Source organism: Haemaphysalis longicornis, unplaced genomic scaffold (genome assembly GCF_048455015.1).
Source record: "Haemaphysalis longicornis isolate Haplotype H1 unplaced genomic scaffold, Haemaphysalis longicornis Haplotype H1 scaffold_147, whole genome shotgun sequence".
NCBI lineage: Eukaryota > Metazoa > Arthropoda > Arachnida > Ixodida > Ixodidae > Haemaphysalis > Haemaphysalis longicornis.
In genome coordinates, this window is record NW_027526253.1 from 493,326 (window position 1) to 515,476 (window position 22,151).

Below are 22,151 nucleotides of genomic sequence, written 5' to 3' on the forward strand. Positions count from 1 at the left end.
ACCCGCGTTGACGTCCGTAGTCCGCACCGCACCCCTCCCTACTATATATATAAAAAAAAAACTATCCGGCGCCCGGTCTCACTCCCTCGACCCTGCGGGCGGAACGCAACGTTCATGGTGCTCTACCCACTGCGCCACAAAGCCGACACAGAATGGGACGCTACGAACGCGCCTTATATCGTTGACTCATTCAAATTACTGCTGACGAGCGCTCTCTCGTCAGCAGTTACCACAAGTGCAACAACATTAACGTAACGCAAACTACTTAACGTCGTGCGCCCCCGGAAATGCTCTGCATTTGATCGTGCCCCTCGCGAGGGGGATGTTTAACTGCGTCTTCTCTCGGTCGCGGGACCCGTGGCGCCATCTGGCGGAGGCGCCGCACAACTCGTAGCACTTTCTTTGAAAAAGCGCCTCGAAAGCGCGGCAAATATGAAATAGGGATGACGCGCTTTCGAGGCAATCCGCCGACGCGGCTGCTTTGTGTACAGACTCGGCGGCGAGCGTCCCGGGATTCTGGTGCCGACCGAACTATTTGACGCGTACCGCTGCTTTCCTTATCATTTATGATTGCAGCATTACAAACGACGCCTGATTTACGTACTTACCGATTGGTGGACTGGTCTAGTGTGAATAGATAACGGCACAGAGTATCGGCACTCTTCTCTCCTATTGTTCCGTGCCGCCGCCTTGATCATTGGTCAGTTCGCATCACGTGACATTTGTTTACGCTGCGACGCTTAATGGGCACCGCCATTTTGTTGATTATGCATTTTCTGTCGGTCACCTGTTGTAGTCTCAGTTTGGCATCCCTGCTCTGCGGGTACGCGCGACTGGCGTCGTTCCGAACGCGAATCAAAGATAACGCACTTCGCAGCACTTCAGCTGCAGAAGTGTCTCCTGTTGCTGCGTCTTCGGCAGTGTTGTTTGCAAATGAGCTCGTCAAAGCTAGCGGTGAGGCCCCAGAAGCGGCAATCCGGCAACACTGATAAACACCAAAATGGCCGCTGTTGCTCAATTGCGTGCTTCATTGACGGCACTATATATCTTATGTAGTGACCCTAGACTGGTCGATACATTAACTAATCATTCGACTGACCGACCGATTCACCAATAGATCGATCGAAGCGATGCGGCCCATGTTGCTCACCGGCAGCTCAGAGCCGTTGCCGGACAGCTCGAACACCCCGACCGGGAACAGGCCAAAAGCTCCATCCTTCTGCCCATTCCCCTTCCGAGCAATGAGGGTGTAATTGCCTTCAGCGTCGCCGTTGTCGTCCATGCGAACCATGTATCCCATGGCACCTGCGCTGGTAAGAGTAGGGTCAACCAGAAGGCAGGCCCCTAAGCGGGTGTATATAGGAACTTATATACACGCTCTTTGCACACTATTGACCCAGAATTAAAGTCGAGACTCCCGAGACAGCTTACTCGTAACCTGGAAACGTTACACCATCGTCTACGGCTGAACTCAGCCTACATAAATAGTTACCTATTTTGTCTTGGAGCGACGCCAAATCCGCACTGTTATGATTGTGTTTTGTGTCGAAACAGTTGAACACATTTTATTAGAATTTGCCGCCTACATGGAACCGCGATCACACTTCCTTGAAAACATTGAATGTCTAGAACGGGGACCAATAACTCTCAGGATTATTTTAGGACCATGGGTTTGTCCCTCGAAGCAGCGCCAAGCTCTGCGGAGTTTCTTCTCTTATTTGGATGACATCGGCCTAATTTCAGAATTGTAAATAATGTGAACCAAGCTCAGACCAAAAACCAAATGCGCGCAAGTCCGCGCAAAAAACAAATGCGCGCAACAGTTTTTTTTTCTTTTTCTTCCCTGCCCAGCTCTATCTTGGGCCTTTTCTTCCCCCATCCTCAACCCACAGCAGGGAAGCGTGTAGGCGACTGTAAATGCCGGCAAACCTCTCTCCTTTTTCGATACAAAAGCCTTCTCCCCCTCCCTCCCTCCCTCCCTCCCTCCCTCCCTCCCTCCCTCCCTCCCTCTCTCTCTCTCTCTCTATCTCTATCTCTCTCTCTGCTGCGCGGACGCTCTGCCCGTCACAACCGGCGGCAGTTTTGTTGGGAGAGATGGTAACATTGCAAGCCAGAAACAAAATGGCCCCCACATGCTTCCGGGTGCACGAAGTGGCGGTACTCTTAAGCGTAGCTCATCTAGTGACGCTAGGTGTGCCTTTGTGGAAACCCACCACCATCATGTGGCCTCCCACTGCGTAAAGTTGTCTTTTGTGCAACGCGTTTTGGTTACGGGGCAAGTCGCCATCAGTGAAGGATAGGAAGCTTCGCTTTAAAAACTGGATGTGTGTTCCCGAGGAGGTGGGCATCCGCATTCACGTCTCATGTTCGCATGTTTACGTCGACTTTAAGCTAAGCTGGAGGCTGTTCAGCAAATGAAGTGGTTCTCGGCAGAGAGTATACAAGTGGAGTAGCTGGGATAGACTGGTTTGAAGAGCAGGCTTGCAGCTCTAGACTGCTGCTTCAAGACCACCATTCATCGAGAATTGTGTAAAGGCGTAAAGTTGTGAAGAAAGCGCAGAGCAGAAAGGACTCAGGTCCTCATATTAGGGGCTGGGGCTATTGGCGTCTCTTGTCGTCGTAGTCGTAATCGTCGTTCGTCTCATGTAGTCACGGTACTAAACACCGGGAAACTCGTTTACGCCTCGCGCAAGAACGTAAGGCGCAATAAAAGAACACCGGGACACTCGTTTATGCCTCGCGCTAAACAGCTTCGTGCTTCAAAGACACGATACTTTTACAGCAAACCTGTATACCTCTACCCCCCAATGGTTTAATCTCCGTTGGCAAAAACGCCGGGGCGCCAAAAATACACTCATGCACAGCATGCTTCACCTTTCACCAGGCTTCACGTTATTGATGATGGCCCGGGAGTTTTTTTTTTTTTGTGGGCGAGAGCGAGCGCTGTTCTTTGGACATGATCGAAATAATGTATCTAGTTATCGAACCTAAATTTATAAAAAAAAAGGCTCCGGCTTTTTTTTTTGTGCACAAATTTTTATTTTTTAGTCCAACGCCTGTTATCTATATGTCATTCCTGCACCGACTGCAGCAAATCAAAGAGGACGCAAACAGGGAAATGCAGGCTCAGACTTGCATTTAATGCGCGTGAACCGTTTTCACAAATGCACCAAAAGAACACAAGTTATTTGTAATAAAGTGTGGTCGCCGCGCATAGTCAATATACTCAGTTCCACCATTGCATTTCGTATATGCTCAGAGCATTGGAAGTCGTGAATCCCGGCTCAGATTGCTCCGTTCGTGTACCATTGGATCGCTCGTATAGCCCTTTTCTGACCACGTTTCTAGAGGAATTGTTCTACAAAACTAGCTGGTTTTGCCGTTGGTCCTGTTTTCGCGCGTTGAAATTAAAAGGCCATAAAAAAAATACAACTTTATTTAACGTTCAAATTTCGCGCTACGGTGACGGAATATGGGCAGGAGTGGCAACAATATTCAGGGAAGCTTGCACTCCTTGAATAGAGAAGCTGTTGTAGGTGAGCATTGCCATTCACATAGTTAAGTTTTAGTATCATCGCTTATTTGCCTATACTCGGTTACAACTCAAGAACGGCACCACCTCATGTAGTGTATCACTGCGCCAAAGCGCCGGACCCGTGACATCAGTGCGCGCGCGTTTTGAAAGGGGTTTGCTATGAATGCGTGATATCGTCCGCCTTGTCTCACGCAGTTTGTTTGTCATCACTGGAGTCGTTTATAAGCATATTAAGTCCAAAAAATCACAGGAACGGCTCACGCCATGTTCAAAATATTCCCAGTAACGCCCTACTTGCGCCGCGCGGAGAAACATCCGGCTACGGCGATAAGGCACAGCGGCAACTTCTGGTGCCGTTCTTAAAAGTTGTCACCGAGTATAGTTGCGGTGCCAGTAATCGTCGTCACATATGCATCGAAGAAGTCGCCGTCTTCTTCGCGGCGAGTGGTGGATGCAAAGTCATCCTCAGCATTGCATAGACTTCTACCAGCTCTTTGTCATCGACTCGAGGCAGCGGGTGGCGAGGTCTGCAAGTCGTCTAGGGATAGACTGGCACACTCGTAGCCATGTCTCCACATATCCATAATGGCGTCTAGAGAATGCGAATGCGGGGGCCACGGTGACCTCTGCCAAGCAAAGTGTCTTTTCATCGTTAGCCCTATTTTCATCTTTAGCATTAGCGCTGTTTTTTTTGTTTTTTTTTTTACATGAGCAGTAGCGCTTGACGACAGCGCTGAAGTTTTTAGGGGCGAAGCTCCTAAAGCCATGGGTATGTCCATCCATTGTGTCTCGTGGTACGTGACCACCGCATGCTTTCGGAGATGTCGCAAAGTGGGCCGCGTTGCACGCGCAAGAACCGGCTGCAACCGGAAGCGCAAACTCGGCACCGGGAGCGCGAGCTTGTCTGTGTTCGCCAACGGAGGCGCGAGCGCACGTGCACTGCGAGGGGAAGATCACGCAAGAGATCACGCCACGAACGCATGCAGTCGTTCTCGGAGATCGAACGAGACGCAAGGACCTTTGCTCGTTTCCTCTCGTCTTGTTCGGGCACAAGTTCGCCCTAAATAAAAGTTCTTTCTTTACCGTTGTGTCCCATCCTACGTGACAAATTGTGGTGGAGGTGCGGGGTAGTCCTCGATGGCGCGGGGTCTTTCACCAGGTCTGGGCCTGGGAGCATTGACCCCGAAAATAAAAGTTGATTTGTACAATGTACGCACACAGTCTTACGTCTTTCTTAATGATGTAATGGGCGAACTTTCACGGGAGAGTTACGGTTACCGATGATCTCCCCCTCTCGAGCTTCACCCCACTTATCATCATTCATTCCGTGGATATGGCGTGATTTTTTTTCTCCTGCTTTTTTTTTTTTGTTGTTGTTGCTACAGCCGCTGCGCTGGCTGCGGGGGCGCTTGGCGGTCGCCGCGAGGCATGCGCTCACGAGCGCTCGCCATTTTCTTAGTATTTTTTTCCTGAAACGGCGAACTTACGGCGAGTAACAACAGCTCCGCCGTTAAAATAGAGGCCAGGGGCGGTATTCTCGAAAGCGTCCCTTTTGAAAACGTCCCTTTTGAGTCCCTTTCATCGTGACGTACTTCCGGCTAAGCAGTGGGCGTTGGCAGTAGGTTTGTTGCGCTGCATTACGCCACTTCCTGTTGTTTGATTTTAGCCAATCAGGGCTCGCCAAAAGGGACACTTTTGAAAGGGACACAAAAGGGACAAATCTCGAGAATACCGCCCCAGCAGTAAAAACGAAGTGTTGTGTCAGCACTCAAGCTATACGACCAAACGGAACTAGAGGTTCGTCGCACAGTCCTAGTGGCCTATAGGTCGGCGGCCGCCGATTGCGCCAACAATATTCTATGACGTCACAGAGTAGTCACCGGAAAGTGGCTCGGAAGTTGCCACTGCCGCATCTGCTTTCGTTAATATATCCATATTTGTCTGACGTTTGCGATAAAACTGGTACTGTTATTCTCGGGAAAATATAGTTGTCTTTTTAACGAACCAAACCTGTATTTTGTCATCACGGCCCCTTTGAGCCTATTTTTGCGATGTCACCGTATACGCACTTTGGTAGGATCGTCCCCGCATGTGCTCGAAGAGGTGTTTTCCGTTGCGCAAGTCACCGCCGTGCGCTAGGCACGCGTTGAGGGCCCTCGCGTACACCATCACGGCGTCGTACAGGTAGGCCCCTTCCGACGGGATCTGCATTGTAGTGGCGCGCGTTTTAGATGCACCCGGAGGGGAAAAGAAAGAAGCTGAGGCAAAACAAAAACAATGCGCCATAGTTAGTGTCACTTGGGCGCAGAAGTAACAACAGGGTTATTGTGTTCACTGAAAATTTCGTGAAAATGCTATACGTCGTGGCTATAAGGCACGACTGGAAATATAAAAAAAGGGCCCATCTCCCCGCGAGGGGGACTCGAGTAAATGCGTCGCATAGGGGGTGGGTGTATTGCGTTAACGTTTAGTGTTTGGGGAGTTGGTGGTAGTGAATGCGTTGTATCAGCAGCTTGTTGACGTAGTTTGAATGAGTCAAGGATATAAGGCGCGTTCGATCGTAGCCTTTCATTCTGTGTCGGTTTTGTGGCGCAGTGGTAAGAGCACCATGTACCTCGCGTTCCGCCCACAGGTAGTGAATGCGTTATATCAGCAGCTTCTTGACGTAGTTTGAATGAGTCAAGGATATAAGGCGCGTCCGTAGCCTTGCATTCTGTGTCGGCTTTGTGGCGCAGTGGGTAGAGCACCACGTACCTTGCGTTCCGCCCGCAGGGTCGTGGGATCGAAACCAGGCGCCGGTAAGTATTATTTTTTTTATAGTGTAGGGGGAGGGGTGCGGACCTGTTGTTGAGAGCAAGGAGGGTAGCGTGATGCGGGAGAGGAGGAGTGGGGGAGAGGGCGCACCTGGAACGGCTGTTGCAGACGCCAAGGCACGCCAACGCCGGGTGACATCGTGAGTTAAAGAAATGCTCTGCATTTAAAAATGTGGTTGATGTTTCTTTCATAAGATGTGGTAAAACCCGAAAGTGAAATGTCCCTTCACAGGAGCATTTATTGCGCATCCATACAAACTTCCACATTGCTATTCATATTACGTCGGTATGGCACTGTTAGACGCATCAACTTTAGGTACTGGATTCACGCGCCGGAACATTGCATTAACCAGATTGAAACCACAGCCCCTTGAAAACCGTGCGAATGAAACAGAATTGAAACCGAAAGCAGTAGGTGGCGGAGGGTGTCTCAATTCACCAGCGTCCCGCGTACACGAAGACGCTGGCATCGATGCGCCAACTGTCGGCGCTCATTAGTGTCATGATGATCTACTTCGCTTTACTTCTCCTAGACGGCATCATTTCCAAGACGGCATCTGAATGAAGAAAGTGGTGCGAAAGATATTAGGCGCGTTCGTAGACTTATTTGCGCTTGAATTCGTAGCGCAGTGGGCAGAGCTCTGTGTACCTCCTGTTGCGGCGAGAGAGTTCGTGGCTCGAATCCACGCGCAGCCGCGTCAATGGAACCTCTTCTGGCGACGTCGTTTCCGTGACGGATATGACGCCGGTCAGGTCTTGGTGCACCCGGTCATTAAACACGTTCGTGTTAAAAATTTTGATTTCCCTCTAGAGCATGTACTGCCGCATAAAGGCGGATGCTGTGGGAAAGCCCAGAAATAGCGGTTGTGAACGAGCTCACTTCGTCGTGTTGTCGGCTCGTCCGGCTGACCAGGCGTGACGTAATTGCCTGCTCATGTGACGTCATCTGCTCCCTGCATTTTGGAGCCAATTAGTAGTTCGCTTAATTGCACGGTCACATAACACCGGATTTCCCCAGAGTGGTATTCCGTTCCGTGATGCGTACAAGCCCCGCACCTCCGGTGCGATGCAGAACGTTAATTAAACATTGATATGCCGCACCCCACCTCTAAACCTACTTATAATGTACCAAACCACCCTTGCTTACGAAAGTAATGCACAATAAGTAATAATAAAAAAAATCCCCCTTGCAAACCTTTTAGCCCTGATGGGGCTCGAACTCAGGACGTCCACGTCAGAGCCCTTGTTTCTACCCAGTCGGATACTGAGACAAATAATCTAAACTTCTCTAACGTTTCTCAAAACAATATAAGCAGTGTTGGAAGCGAACCACTAGACGGCGCGGGGTGCGTGCAGGAAGTGCCGGGCTTGTACCTACGAGGGAACGAAACCTCGCTTCCCGGGACTATCACCATCGCCTTCAACTTCGTTTTCACTGGAGCATCATTACTTCAGAGATCAGCACGCGCTTTTCCAGTCACAAATTGTTTTCCGAAAGAAATAGTCATCACAGCCCCTTCCTTAACCGAAAAGATGGTTAAAACACGAAGCTTTCTACAACGCAATCCGAGTCAAAGTCAAAGTTTAAAATCCGAACTGCTCCGACCATGTCCGAATAGCACGACGGGATAGACGTCGGCGTCATAACGCGAGGTATCCAGGTTCGATTGCGACCACGAGAAGCGTTGTTTTTTCTTTCGAGGTGCTCGACGTGCCTTTGTAGACACCCGTGGTGTAAGTTGGCTTTCCTACAGAGCGTTTTGGACGTAATGATTTTGATCTTGTACTTTGACTTTGGACTTTGAAGTCATTGGCTTTCGACCAGAGGAAGCTTCGCCTTTCAACCATCTTTCCCTTCACCCACGATCATCATCATCGTCGAAAGTTGGCTTTCGTGCATTGCGTTTTAGGGCAACGTCGCCATCACAATCAGGGAGGCATAGAAGGCTTCGCTTTAAAACGATCTTTTTTTCAGTTGTGTCCAGCAGCTGATTTAAATATATATATATATATATATATATTGTAACGAAGAGTATGAGCGGACGCCTCAGAGCAAGTAGAACTAACGCAGCGCTATCCGCCTATGGGGGTATGCGGTGCATCGGTGTAAGAAGACGAAGAAGCAGAAGAACGCTCGGCGCCAGGTCTCGCGGAACCCTGCTTTCGGCTCTTGCGTGTGCACGCCTCGAGCGTGAATAAAACCCTCTCTAAGCGACTACCCAGGCGTCGGCTATCTCCTTTACAAGATATATATATATATATATATATATATATATATATATATATATATATATATATATATATATATAAGATAAACGGTTAGGCTAGTGAAGGTTAAATAGTAAAAAGGGGCAAGGGGCGCAATAAAAAACATAACAAGTTTACTTCGAAAACATAACTTTACATCGACGTTTCGGACGGGGACCGTCCTTTATCAAGAGTAATATTTTACAGAATGGAAGAAGCGGTTTATACACAGTTCAAGCACTTGGGGTTCCGGGGCGGTGACATACGTTTAAGATTGGAAGCGAGGAGGAAGAGAGAAAAGCGCATTGAAACATGAGAGAAAAAGCTGGCTTTTTCTTAAGCTGGCTTTTTCCAATCTTAAACGTATGTCACCGCCCCGGAACCTCAAGTGCTTGAACTGTATATAAACCGCTTCTTCCATTCTGTAAAATATTAATCTTGATAAAGGACGGTCCCCGTCCGAAACGTCGATGTAAAGTTATGTTTTCGAAGTCAACTTGTTATGTTTTTTATTGCGCCCCTTTTTAATATATATATGTATATATATATATATATATATATATATATATATATATATATATATATATATATATATATATATATATATATATATATATATATATATATATATATATGTATATATATATATATATATATATATATATATATATATATATATATATGCGCGATCAACATTCAAACATAGTTTGGCCCGAACACGTAGTTATCTCGGTTTGTTGGTCGTTTCAGACGGGGTACATTGTGCAAAAACTTCCAGCTGCACACTCAAACAAAAGCGAAAGCAACTTGGTCGAGGGGGGTCGCACCTTCTTCCGGCCCCCGATGGTGTCGGCAGCGTTGACGATGTTGAAGGGCGGCCTCTGCATGTATTCGTTCACGGCCACGGCGAACTCCTCGAATCCCGAGGCCGGCGAGCCCACGATGCCCAGGTACGACCGGAAGGCGCGCACCACGGCGGGGTCCGCTTCCTCCCGGAACAGGCCTTCGGGAAGGCGAAAACGGAAGTGTGGTTCGCGAGCTGCTTCATTTGCCGGCAAACTGAACCCAAACAGCTCCGAGTCAAGGAGTGAACGAAGACGGAAACTCTTTCGGTTCGGGTTCATTCTCAGCTACTTTGAACGCACCTTAAATTAGAACGGTCGCGCTCGGAGTTCTAAATGTGGTTTCGAATTTCCCGCCAGGCACTCAGTCTATCGGGGCCAAAAAAAAAATGTGACCTCCTGTTTCAGAGGAATTGGTAAGAACGTTATGCGTGATGAGAGTGATTAGTGTAGCCGTACACGAGGAGGTTTTCACGAATTGACCCTCCAACAATCAAGTTGTTGAGGTTCGAATTGCGCGCCGTTTTTTGAGAAGATGGGATCATGACTCCAACGTCTAGCCAACATTTTTTTTATAACAAATCTTATTTGTCTACACATATTGCCTCCACGAGTGGCAAGTGTCTTTGTTATGGTGGAGATATGAAAGTCCCTAAACCCTGAAAAAAAAAAGAAGAAACAGTACACACTTGTTGCAAACAAGCATAGACGGATGAAGGCCGCACGCAAATGCCTCATGCCGAGCACACGTACCGGTGAGGTAGCGAGCGGGCTCCTCGAGGTCGTACTGCTGCACGTCGACGCCGACGACGAAGTACTCTCCGCCCTGCAGGAGGCCGCGGGCCTCCAGACTCGCCATCAGGCCGATGTGCTCGAAGTACTGGCCCAGCACGACGAGCACTGCGACGCCGCCGCCGGTTAGTTTGGCCGCTTGGTGTGCGTGTGTGACCTCCGAGTTTAAAGGGGCCATTGAAACATAACATAACATAACATAACACAACACAACATAACATAGATTTATTTTCGAAATTGAGGGAAGTAGAGAGAGGGGGTTTGAAGGTTAAGAGGTTGCGTTCGGCGGTCGACGCCTGAGGAGCGCGCGAACTCCCCCAAAGAAAGCAGCGTTTGCCGTGAATTGGAAGGTTGCAGTGGCGTTGTCCAGTCCCGAATTCGGTGGAGTCCGACGTCATAACTTTGTTAAGTTTGAAAGAACTAGCCTTTGGTAACTCCCCCAGCTTCACTTCAGCCACGAAAGACGCTTTTTTTTTAACCGAAGGAACAGTAGAGACTGTTGAAAAACTCAAATTTCGCGCTACAGTGGCGTGTTATGGGAAGGAGTGACGTAATATCGCCCAGCGTTAAAAACATAGTTAGCAGCGTATTAACAGCACGTTAGCATTGAAGGGATACGATGAAACGAAACCACAGGACCCACTGCAATCGCTTAGTCATGTTTCTTGAAAATGGCTTTGGTCAGCGGCAGCCACGCATGCGCAGACAGGATTCTGTGACGTCATGCAGAAATTGTCGGAAATCGGCTGTGAACTCGCCACTGCCTCATATCTTTTCCTTATTATCTAGCTTAGTTGTTAAATGTTCACGCTGAAGTTCGTCATCACGGTTGGGCCAATGCAGTCTTTTGATTGAGCCAAACTTATACCCAGCTTTTTCGCTCAAAATTCCGACCTCTCAGGAACCTAGCGAAACTACTTCTGGAAAGTGATATTCTGCATAAAGCAAGAAGTCAACGTGAAGATGAAAACACTAAAAGTACTTTCCCGGAGTCTGAATATTTTGTGTGCAATTCGCTGTCATATCTTACTCCCCATGCATTTCTATGGGATACTTTCCATGGCTCAGGAACCTAGTCGTGCAACGTGCGACACTTGAAACTGTGCACAAAGCAAGTTTTCACCCCCAATATTAGCTGCGCGAAATAATTTTACAGTTCGCTAAATAGCTACGGAGTAATCACTGTTGAAAGGACTGCCATGAGCGGGAAAGCTGCACATGCTTCGTGTCTTTATGCCCACTTTAGTCCCTTCAAGGAAACACTGAAGTATGGGCAAGAAATTGCTGATCCGGATTGACGTTGTTGTAACCTAGTTTTCAAGAATTTAAATCTCGGTGGTGTGCTGTAAGCTCTTGAAAAACGGCAGCGGACCTTTCACACGGGAAATCGGCAGTGCACACGCAATGACAACACGAACCTTCAAACTGAGTACGTCTGCACGAAAGAACGTGAGCCAGTGAGCGAGCAAAGGAGCCTGAACTCCTAACGTTGTGCGCGTAGTCATTGTCCATTGGCAGCCAACTTAAGCCAAAGTAAGAAATTGTACTGAAATCGGATAGAATAATTTGCACACGAAGGAGGGGGATGAGGAGTAAAGCTTAGGGACAGGAGGCGAGCGTCACGGAATCGTCTAGAATATCGCGGCTTGAAATAAAACAAAAGAAATGCAGTTGGTGTATGTTGCAAAATTGGAAGAACCGACATACGGCTCACCCGAGTTAAAAAAAAAATTCCCGCGCCTTCCCGCGAGGGAAACACGAGTAAATGCAGAGCATTCAGTACTGATTGAAGGCAGTGTTGCTTCCATCGCTTCTTCCGTGATGCTAGAGTAGCAGACACGAGTAAACGTGGGCACGAGCGTCAACCAAGGAAGGAAGGAGCAACGCAGTGACTGAAACACGAGCGACCGCTAGCCGCTATATTTGCAGCGCGCGCAGTAGAGGGAGAGCAGTACGGGGGGGAGAGCGCGCATGCGCAAGCAGCGCGCGCCCTTCCACGCCCCACCGCGCTGCTATCACGCACCTGTTACGCCGAGACCGCGACGGAGCGAATGGGCTGACTACGACGCATGCGCGCGCCAGCTGCTGTTGAGAGAGAGGAGGGAAGGAGAGGCGCACCTGCTGCGGACGCGAAACTGTTGACACCGTCCGACGCAGGAACAGGCGAGGCTAAGAAATGCTCTGCATTTAAAAATGGCTGCCGAAGAAGGGGATCAGAAATTGTTGTTTGTGGGAGAGGTCTTTGTGCTGCGTAGGACACGAACGGGATGATGATGCTACTGCTGCTGATGATGAATCGCTGTCGATAGTCAGTGGCTCATTTCGCCGCTAGTTGGATACACGTACCCCTCGCCCTCGACGCGACCTCTCCCAGCATCGCCTCGAACGGGCTCGGTCCGTAGCCGTAGTGGAAGGTCTCGTTCCAGGAGCTCACGTATCGCAGACGGACCCCGTGCGACTTCAGCGTTGACGTCACGCTGGCGGCTACGTGTCTTAGCCGCGCGGCGTAAAACAGCGCCACCTGCCTCCACCCGAAAGAGGAGAGGAGAGCCGCAACCGACTTCGCGATGTGCGTTTCAGGTGGACGTGTTCGCGCGAACGTGGGGAAGCGCTGCTTGTCCGACGTCTCCCGGTCCAGGCAGAACTGCGGAAAGGCGACAAATCGTGCCAGGGTCATCTGGGGGACGTTGGTAACCAATCAACCAATCAATCATCAAATTCATAAAAACTCGCGGCACTGTAATCTTCGGAGTATACTTTAACCTGGAGGAGAGCAAGAAGTACAGGTGCCGTCAGAAGTCATTCGAACACGGGAGCTGTGCCGAACCGCATACGAGTGCCGTGTAGCTGCACCATCGGAAAACGAAAAGGCTAGAACACGCATGCGCGCATGTCGGGGGCGATAGCCCATTCATATCTCTTAAAACACTTCTTTTGACGTGGCTTCCGGCATTGTTCATAGCATAATGGTCTCGGCTATGACGCTAAAAGCTGACAGCGTCTTTGGCACACCTCTAGTGCGCGCGAGCTGCCGAAGAAGCCGCGCCCTGTCAACGAATCTACAGTGGCTGTTTTTCTTTCAAATATTTTGGGGTATGTATGCTATCAGCGCCATCGTTGAGATCAGTATGTTGTGAACAATGCTCGAAGCCAGGTTAAAAGAAGTATTTTAAAGTATGCGGATGGGCTATCGCCCTGGGCAGGCGGCATGCGTGTTCTCGTCCTTTAATTTTCCGCCGGTGCAGCTACACGGCGCCCATATGTACTTCGGATATAGCTCCCGTGTTCCAATTGCTTCTTATGGCACCTGCACTTTTTGCACTTCTCGTCCCCATAAATAATTGGTCATGGATCCGTTGGAGTTAAAGGAGCCATGAAGAGAAAATACAACTTCGTTTAATTTGAAAGAACTGGGATTCAGTATCTCACTCAGCTCCATTACAGCCACAAAAGATGTTTTTTAACGAAAAAAAAAACAAGAAGTATTTAAGAACAGTCAAATTTTGCGCCACAGTGACGTGTTATGAGCAGAAATGACGTCATACGGGCCAACAATAAAACATAATTTTCAGTGCGTTATCTGCACGTTAGCACTCAAGTGATGCGGTCAAATGGAACTAGAGGCCCCATTACAGACGTCCAGTCATGTGTCGTCGCGGCAGGTCAGTTAGGCGGCCGCCAATCGCACAAACAAGGTTCCGTGACGTCATAGAAAAGTTGCGGGAAATTGGCTAGGGGGTCGCGACTGCTTCACATGTTTTCTTTAATATCTCTGTTATTTGTTCGAAGATTGCGATGATATTGGTATCATTGTTATCGGGACTAAGCCGTCTTTCTAATAAACCCAACTTGTATTTTGTCTTCATGGCTCCTTTAAGGGGAAGATGTGAGCCGTCGCAAAAAAAAAAAAACAGGAGGGGGGAAGGGGTAAACAGAAGAAAGGCCCTCCCCCACCCCTCCTCCCGGTCTAAAAGCTAAATCTCCGCCCCTCCTATCAAACTGGGCTAGCTGATTCTAGAACGATGTTATAGGAAAAGCCATTATCCCAAAATACATTATTTTAACACGAAAGTGCTTTATTCCGGGATCCACGAAGATTTCACTGGCGTCATACCCGTCACGAAAGTAACGCCAGTACAACGAAGCAAGCGGCCTGTAAAGGGTACACCCCTGCATACAGGGTCTTCTTGCGGGAAAGCAACCTTTAGTATAGTACCAAAGAATGCGTTATACTTAGGGTTGTTCGTTTTCGGGTTTTATATTTTAACACGAAAGTGTTTTACGCCGGGATACACCAAGATGACTCCAGTACGCATTTGCCGAAGCGACCCGCCTGCAGTACGTCGCTCGCCAAGCACACCCACAAGACAGCCACCGACCCGCAAATCATGCTCAGCTGCAGAGTTCGCTGCACATTTCACTTTCGTCTTTTACCTATTCATATGACACAGGAGTCATTCACAGTTTTTTTAAAGAAGCTCTAGCTGTCTCAGTGATTTGCAGAACACTTGGGATCTTCGGTTACCTCTTCTTTCTACCAGTTCCTCCCGTCCTTGCGGCAACATTGCTTCAACAAACCGGCATGGGCCTGACCCGGTGAACCGCGCACGTAGCACTCACGTAGGACACCATGGGCAGGTTGACGGCCGCCGCCAGGAACGCTTCGTGGATGCACGTCTCCTGCGGCCCGATGAAGGCCGACACGTTGTCGCGCCACAGGCGCGCCGTCTGCAGCACGCTGTGGCGCTCGCGTCCGTACGTCTCGGCCACGCTCACGTTCAGCCGAATGCCGCCGATCAGGGGGGCCCTCAGGTTCACCTGCGCCCGTCGCCCGCCCTTCTTCGATTCATCCTAAGCTCCTGTTATGCCAGAACAATTTCTCGGGGCACTTCAGTCTGCCTACACGCTCTGAAGGCGAAAGCTTGCATAGTCCAGGTGTCGCTGCGGTGCGCTAAACTGCTATGCGGCTACGCGAAACTATGCGAAACTAAGCGGCACAGATATTGTTAGAATGCGAGTGTATCCATTTAAATCTACATAAGGCGAATATTCGACTTCCAGAAGCCCTAGGATTTAAGGGTAGCACAGAGGAAGTTAATTTCAAGGCTGTCGAGGCGACGAAAAGATGATTAGAATGCTGGTGGACGAAAAGCAGAGAGGGGAATGTTGCCTAGGACAGTTATACCACCTGTAACAGAAAAAAAAAACAGCATTTTGTGCCTAATAAGTTTTTTGGCCCTGCCCTAAACAGAGCTGGTATTAAAGAAAGAGTATAAAACATAGGTATATTAGTCCTTTTCGATAAGATGACACGTCCTCACCCCGCTACAAAAAGGAAACCAATAGCAATAATCATCATCATCATCAGCCGAAAATTTATATTTGAAGACGCAAACTCAGTAAAAACCACGCAGTGCCTAGGTATAATTTCCGTTTCCGGACTGTGTTCGTCTAAATCAAATTACTGACGCTTTCTTTTACTTCTCAATTGTAAGTGTAGAGGCGCGTACGCAGGAGCGCACAATAATACAAGTGTGGATTCTGGTTAAGGACGCGGGCTCGATTCCCGGCCGCGGCGGCCGCTTTTCTGGTGAGGTGAAAAGCAAAAACGCCCGCCGTATTTACGAGATTTCGGCACACGCTAAAGATCCCCACGTGGTCAAAATTAATCCTGAGCCCTCCACTACGGCGCACCTAATCGCCTGCGTTGCGTCGGAGCGTTAAACCATTCAATCAATCAATCAATCAATCAATCAATCAATCAATCAATCAATCAATCAATCAATCAATCAATCAATCAATCGATCGATCAGTTAAGTGCCTGTGTATCAAAGCCGGAACGGCTGTAGCAGGCTGAGGCTGATGGGGATTATTACGTCAAGTGAACAAGCAGTCAAGCGAGACGCTGCACCGCGGAAAGAGCGGACGCTAAGGACGACGTCGACCCGTTTCACTTCAGCAGGGAATTTGGTGTTCTCAGAAAACGCAGCACATTTTTAGATGCAACGCATCTCTTTGCAACGCATCTTTGCAAGGATCTTTGCAACGCATCGTTGCAAAGATGCAACGCATCTTTGACTCGCCTTGTCCCTCCGGCGTCTTCCGGCGTCCGTAGTCCGCATCCCTCCCCCATTCTCCTCGCCGCGCCAGCTGCTCGCTAACGCCGCTCTCACCGCAGCGCCATCTGCATGTTAGCGCTCGCTCCCGTCGCCGTGCCAGCTGTGCGTCAGCGCGCGTTAGCGCTCGGTTAAACATCCAACACATGCGCATGCGCTGCTCTCTCTCATTCCCCTCACCGTTAACGCGCGGTACATATAAACGCGGTAACTGCGCCGCTCCGCTCCGTCGTTCCGCCGCTCCGATGTCATCCGATGACCACCGATGATTTGAATGGAGACTAACAGGCCTGCTATCGCGATGGTCGGCGCAGCCGTACGTAATATAATGAAAACAACAACAAATTGACACGCTAAATGGAAACAACATAACGGAAACGCAACGGAAACCCCACGATGCGTCGCATCTACACATGGTTCCCCTCGCGGGAAGATGGTGTAAATTTTTTGTCTGTTGGTAAGTTTCCCCGCATTATTGGTCTCCATGCGGCGGTGCACCCTTTACAGGGGCATGCGAGATTCTACTGGAACAGAGCTTTTGTGCAGAAGCGTACCATAACTTACGTATTCCCATCCCTAACTTTCCATATTATACTAATATAATTACGATGGAGAAGCTTTTAAAAGGTAGTCAAACACGTTTACAGCTCGAAGGACAAGGCTAGTGCATGTAAGGACGAATGACGGAAGGAAAGGCAGAGTACATCTGTCAGGACGAGTACATCTGGGTGTTCCCTCTCTACCCCAGAACCCTTCTGTCTGAATGAATGAATGAATGAATGAATGAATGAATGAATGAATGAATGAATGAAAGGAACACCTCTGGCGCCGCGCACGTGCACTTGTTCCCCCGTGTGCTGTCAGCCTTCCCACCCTTCCGAGAAGGTTACGCTGCGGGTGATTTGCGTAGGGGGGCCGCACCTTCTGCCGTTGACCTGTCAGTGGCTTCTATTTCGAGGAACAATCCTGGTTTCCCTATTTGACATCACAACGATGCCTGAGCCGACCTTCACCATTCACTTTGGCGATGTCCCGCTTTGCGTCCGCCGAACAATAAATTCAGGATTAATTCCTCTCTCGGTGCAATCGGTGACAGAATGCGACAAGACATGATAACCGCGCAAAATCTGTTTCTCACGTACATATAGGAAGAGGCGTCATTGTCTCTCTCTCTTTGGTGGGAGAGGGATTCTAATATTAATCCTGCTGGATGACACGCAGGGGCAACGCTGAGGGATAGGAAAAGCTTGACTGAAAAAACATAGGATTACGGATAAACGGGGAATACTTGATACATTTGAGATTTGCAGATGACACAGTCCTGATAAGTGGGTCTACGGAACACCTACAATAAATACTTCAAGAACTACAATCAGAGAACAGAGCCGTGGGACTAAAGATTAATATGAATAAATCTAAAGTCATGATAAATAAACATGCCAAAAGCGCCCTCTTCAGTCTGCGTAACGAAACGCTAGAACAAGTAGAAGAGTATATCTATCTCGGCCAAGTTATCACAGCTTACCCCAACCACGAGAGGGAAATTCGGCGCAGATTAGGCACGGACTGGGACGCTTGCGGCAAACACTCCCGCATCGCCCAGAAGGAGAATATAGGTGGTATTTGTTGAAAAGTTTAGCTGTCAATTTCTTCGCTTGGCAACACTGGAAACGGCCCCAGACATGGCCGATGCGCCACGGACATGGCGCGGCTTTGGCCACTGCGCCCGCACGCCGAAGAAAAAAAGCACCGGCGTGCGTCGTCTGCTCCGTTTCAACCCGATTCTCAGCGGTGGCGTCAAAAGAGATGTTATTAATCGCACTCACATTGGACTCGAGGCAACACTTCGCGTTCGGCGAGGTAAAGTGCAACACAGTCATGTGCTTAGCACGGACAAGTACCGCCATCCCGCGGAGCCCGACGTAACGAGTGACGGCGCACTCACACGGTTGCCTGCATGCGCGCCTGACCAGTGAATACGAGCAATACAACCAATGCATCCTGCCGGTTATGACATACAGAGCTGAAACTTGGCGCCTTACTAAACAACTAGAAAGCAAACTTATGTCGGCTCAACGGGCCACGGAACGAATGATGATCGGAGTAACACTTAGAGACAGAAAAAGAGTTTCCTGGATCAGGGACCAAACTCGAGTAGGAGGTACCATAGTTCAAATGAAGAAAAGGGCCCATCTCCCCGCGAGGGGGACTCGAGTAAATGCGTCGCATAGGGGGTGGGTGTATTGCGTTAACGTTTAGTGCTTGGGGAGTTGGTGGTAGTGAATGCGTTGTATCAGTAGCTTCTTGACGTAGTTTGAATGAGTCAAGGATATAAGGCGCGTTCGTAGCCTTTCATTCTGTGTCGGTTTTGTGGCGCAGTGGGAAGAGCACCATGTACCTCGCGTTCCGCCCACAGGTAGTGAATGCGTTGTATCAGCAGCTTCTTGACGTAGTTTGAATGAGTCAAGGATATAAGGCGCGTTCGTAGCCTTTCATTCTGTGTCGGTTTTGTGGCGCAGTGGGTAGAGCACCATGTACCTTGCGTTCCGCCCGCAGGGTCGTGGGATCGAAACCAGGCGCCGGTAAGTATTATTTTTTTATATAGTGTAGGGGGAGGGGTGCGGACCTGTTGTTGAGAGCGAGGAGGGTAGCATGATGCGGGAGAGGAGTGGGGGAGAGGGCGCACCTGGAACGGCTGTTGCGGACGCCGAGGCACGCCGACAACGCCGGGTGACATCGTGAGTTAAAGAAATGCTCTGCATTTAAAAAATAAATGGTCGTGGGCTAGCCGTGTAGTGAGACGAAATGACAATCGGTGTACGTACCACCGGGGTAACAAAGTGGCAACCGAGAGATGGGTGTAGTGGAAGGGGAAGAACATTAATTTTAATTTCGGTGCGCTATGGAGGGACGAGACAAGAAAATTCGGAGGCAAGGAATGTACTCGGGCAAAGCAGGACAGGAGCGGGCGGAGGTCAGTGGGAGATGCCTTTGTCCTGCAGTGGTCCTAAGTAGGCTCTAGTTGCTGATGATGATGAATATTACAGGCATTCTTGTCTTCTAGGGGGACGATTATCGCTGTTCCCAAGAGGCGTCAAGTGGTTCCACACTGCTGTCCGTTTTAACTTCTCATGAGGATTGGATTGGATTAGATTTGCAGCTATACAGTAAAGCCCGCTTATATTGAACACGGATATATCGAATAATTGCCTATATAGAACCCTTGTATAATTCTGGTAAAAATTACATGCATTGAAAACTTTTTATATAGAACGCGATTTTGCTCACAGTGGATATATCGAACTCTCCAGCGCGGAATTTTTCGCTCTCCTTAGGCATGCGGCAGGCCATCCCGCAATATATCGGCGCGCAGCGGCGGCGCAGGTGTCGCTTGCGACTCCCACGCGAGCTCGGGCGCGTCCACTTCAGTTCAGTAAAACTTTATTGAGGTAGGAGAAGGGATTAAAGAGAGAAACTTGGGTGGAGTCCTCTTTCCAGGGCCCCAGAAGCTTGTGCCCCGGCCCAGGCCCTGTCGATCAGCTGGCGCTGGTCTTCCAAGGCCTCGCTGGCCAGAGTCGCCTGCCACGTTTCTAGCGAATGAGGTGTATTGTTCTCTGTTTGCCATATAACTGGGCAATTCCATATGGTGTGGAAAAGGGTGACTTCTGTATTGATAACAGTCCTCACTAAATCTGTCTGGGAACGTAAGCGCCATCCTTGATTTGTGTGGGAATGTGTTTGTATTCTTCTCAGTGTTTGTGCATCGTGGGCGTTTAGTGCCATATGAGTAGCGGGTAGCGTTCTCCTTTCAAGTCTTTTTCTTTTAAGACGTTCTCCGTAGGATTCTTATGGTGGAAGGGCGTAGGAGTGGTCCTCGTCGCTGCGGTTCGTAAGACTTCTCGCAAGCGAGTCAGCGCTCTCGTTTCCTTCCAAGCCTTCGTGCGCAGGGCACCATGTAATGTTGTGTACACGGTTCAGCTTCCTTGGGATGATATGTCTTGAGCCAATGGGTATTACTCCGGCAGTGATGTTTTTGATGGCTCTTGTCGAATCCGTGATGATGTTTAAGCTCCTGTCATTTGCTTCTCCCCATCTGATAGCCATCAGAACAGCACTGGTTTCGGCTTCATCAGTGTCCCGTTTTCTAAGGGTGGCGTAGTCTATGGGGGAGCCTTTGAAGTCGACAACTGCTGCAATGGAAGAGCCGTGTGGCCCCTTACTTGCGTCAGTGTAGACAGTGTTTACATGATTTCCGAACTTTCTTCTTAGAAAATTAGTTCTTGCTATTCTTTCCTTGTTGAAGGTTTAGTCCGTGTGTTTGGGTATAGGTAGGGTTTTTATTCCCTTCCTTTGGTCTGGTGATAGTTCTATCGTTCTATTCAAGAATTCTTTTCCTGCCGGAGAGCCAATTTCGGATAGGATTGCTCGGCCTGTGCGAGTTTTGAGTAGTCGTTCTTATTGGTTAGCGAGCACTGCATCCCTTATTTCTTCGAATGTGTTGCACACTCCGAGATCGTACAGCTTTTGATTAGCTGTGTAGATGGGGAGGCCGAGTGCTGTTTTATAGGCTGTTCTAATTGTCGCATTGATCTTATTTTTACCGGGCGCGTCCAAGCCAACACCCTCTCTAAAATTGAGAGGGTGTTGGTCCAAACCGACCGTGGGACAGTGGACCAGCTCCACGCATGCATGCCGTTGGAGCCGAAAGCGCCACGTCGGGCGCTGCGGGCTGCGGTGTCACCGAACTTCAAGTCCGCGCCACTCACTGCGCCCACTTGCTCGGTTCACTGGATTCGCCGTTATTCGCTTGTATCCATGCTTGTCTTCGCTCTGTCGAAGACGCCGACGACCCCGCACCGCTTCTGAGCACGAGCGAAGCCGTCGCTGCCGTGGCCCTGCTACGGCGATACTGCAGTGCCATTGAGGGAAGCGGTCTTGTTCTTGTCGGCTGTTTAGATACCGTGCAGCAAACAGTCCCCAGAAACGCGTTGCGCTCCAAGAAGCAGGCTACATTCACGCGGTGCTTCCACCCAATGAATTATTGTTTTCTTTCCGAGAAAATGTCGTATCAATAGTGAACTGCAGGGTGCTAAGAGCTTAGAGTTAGCTCGTGACTCGGTCGGCAAGGTTGCTTTCATATAAGTTTTTTTTTTGCTTCACTTTCTATATCGAATTTTTGCTATATCGAACTATTTAACAATCCTCGCGCTGTTCGATATAAGCGGGCTTTACTGTGCATATTCGTAGCGGGCTGGCTATACTCCTGGAAAACCCGTGAGTGCCACAGTTGGATAATTACAGTTCAGCACCTACCCACACCCCTACAGCATTTCCCACATAAGCTATGGTCCGCTTTTTCCACACCCCCGGCCTACGCTTAGTCCAGTCAATGATGGCCGCCCGCACAGCCGATCATGAGGATGATGATGATGGGCCGTGACGCACGATGACGATGATAGGTACAGTGGTGACAATGGGCAAGCAAGGATACAAGGACAAATGTTTGCTTGGATGCAGATGTAGATCATCTTCTATGATAAAAGAAAATCTAAATTCCGAAAGAAGGTCCAGTTCACTATTCTCACGCTTAAACCTAGATTCTTGAAAGAAATCCACACATTTCTACCACAGCGCCTCATAATAGCCTACGTCGTCTGTACTCGACACTCTTACCATAACCCTTCCTCCGCTACTACACCCCACTCCTAATTACATTTCCTATTCCTCTCCATTCATTGCAGGGCATCAGCTGAGATTTTTATTGCATTTATAAACGTTTTACTTCTATACAATATCCGACACGTTA

General features: G+C 49.1%; 1 protein-coding gene across 1 annotated transcript in view; it reads right to left on the reverse strand.

Annotated features, from left to right (window-relative positions):
- LOC144165688 (speract receptor-like) overlaps nucleotides 1–22,151 on the reverse strand; it is a 110,812-nt gene that overhangs the window by 43,371 nt on the left and 45,290 nt on the right. Inside the window, 6 exon segments of the mRNA XM_077695496.1 lie at nucleotides 1,151–1,305; nucleotides 5,605–5,740; nucleotides 9,423–9,598; nucleotides 10,191–10,367; nucleotides 12,576–12,873; nucleotides 14,850–15,047. Of these exon segments, the coding sequence (XP_077551622.1) occupies nucleotides 1,151–1,305; nucleotides 5,605–5,740; nucleotides 9,423–9,598; nucleotides 10,191–10,367; nucleotides 12,576–12,873; nucleotides 14,850–15,047 (1,140 nt within the window).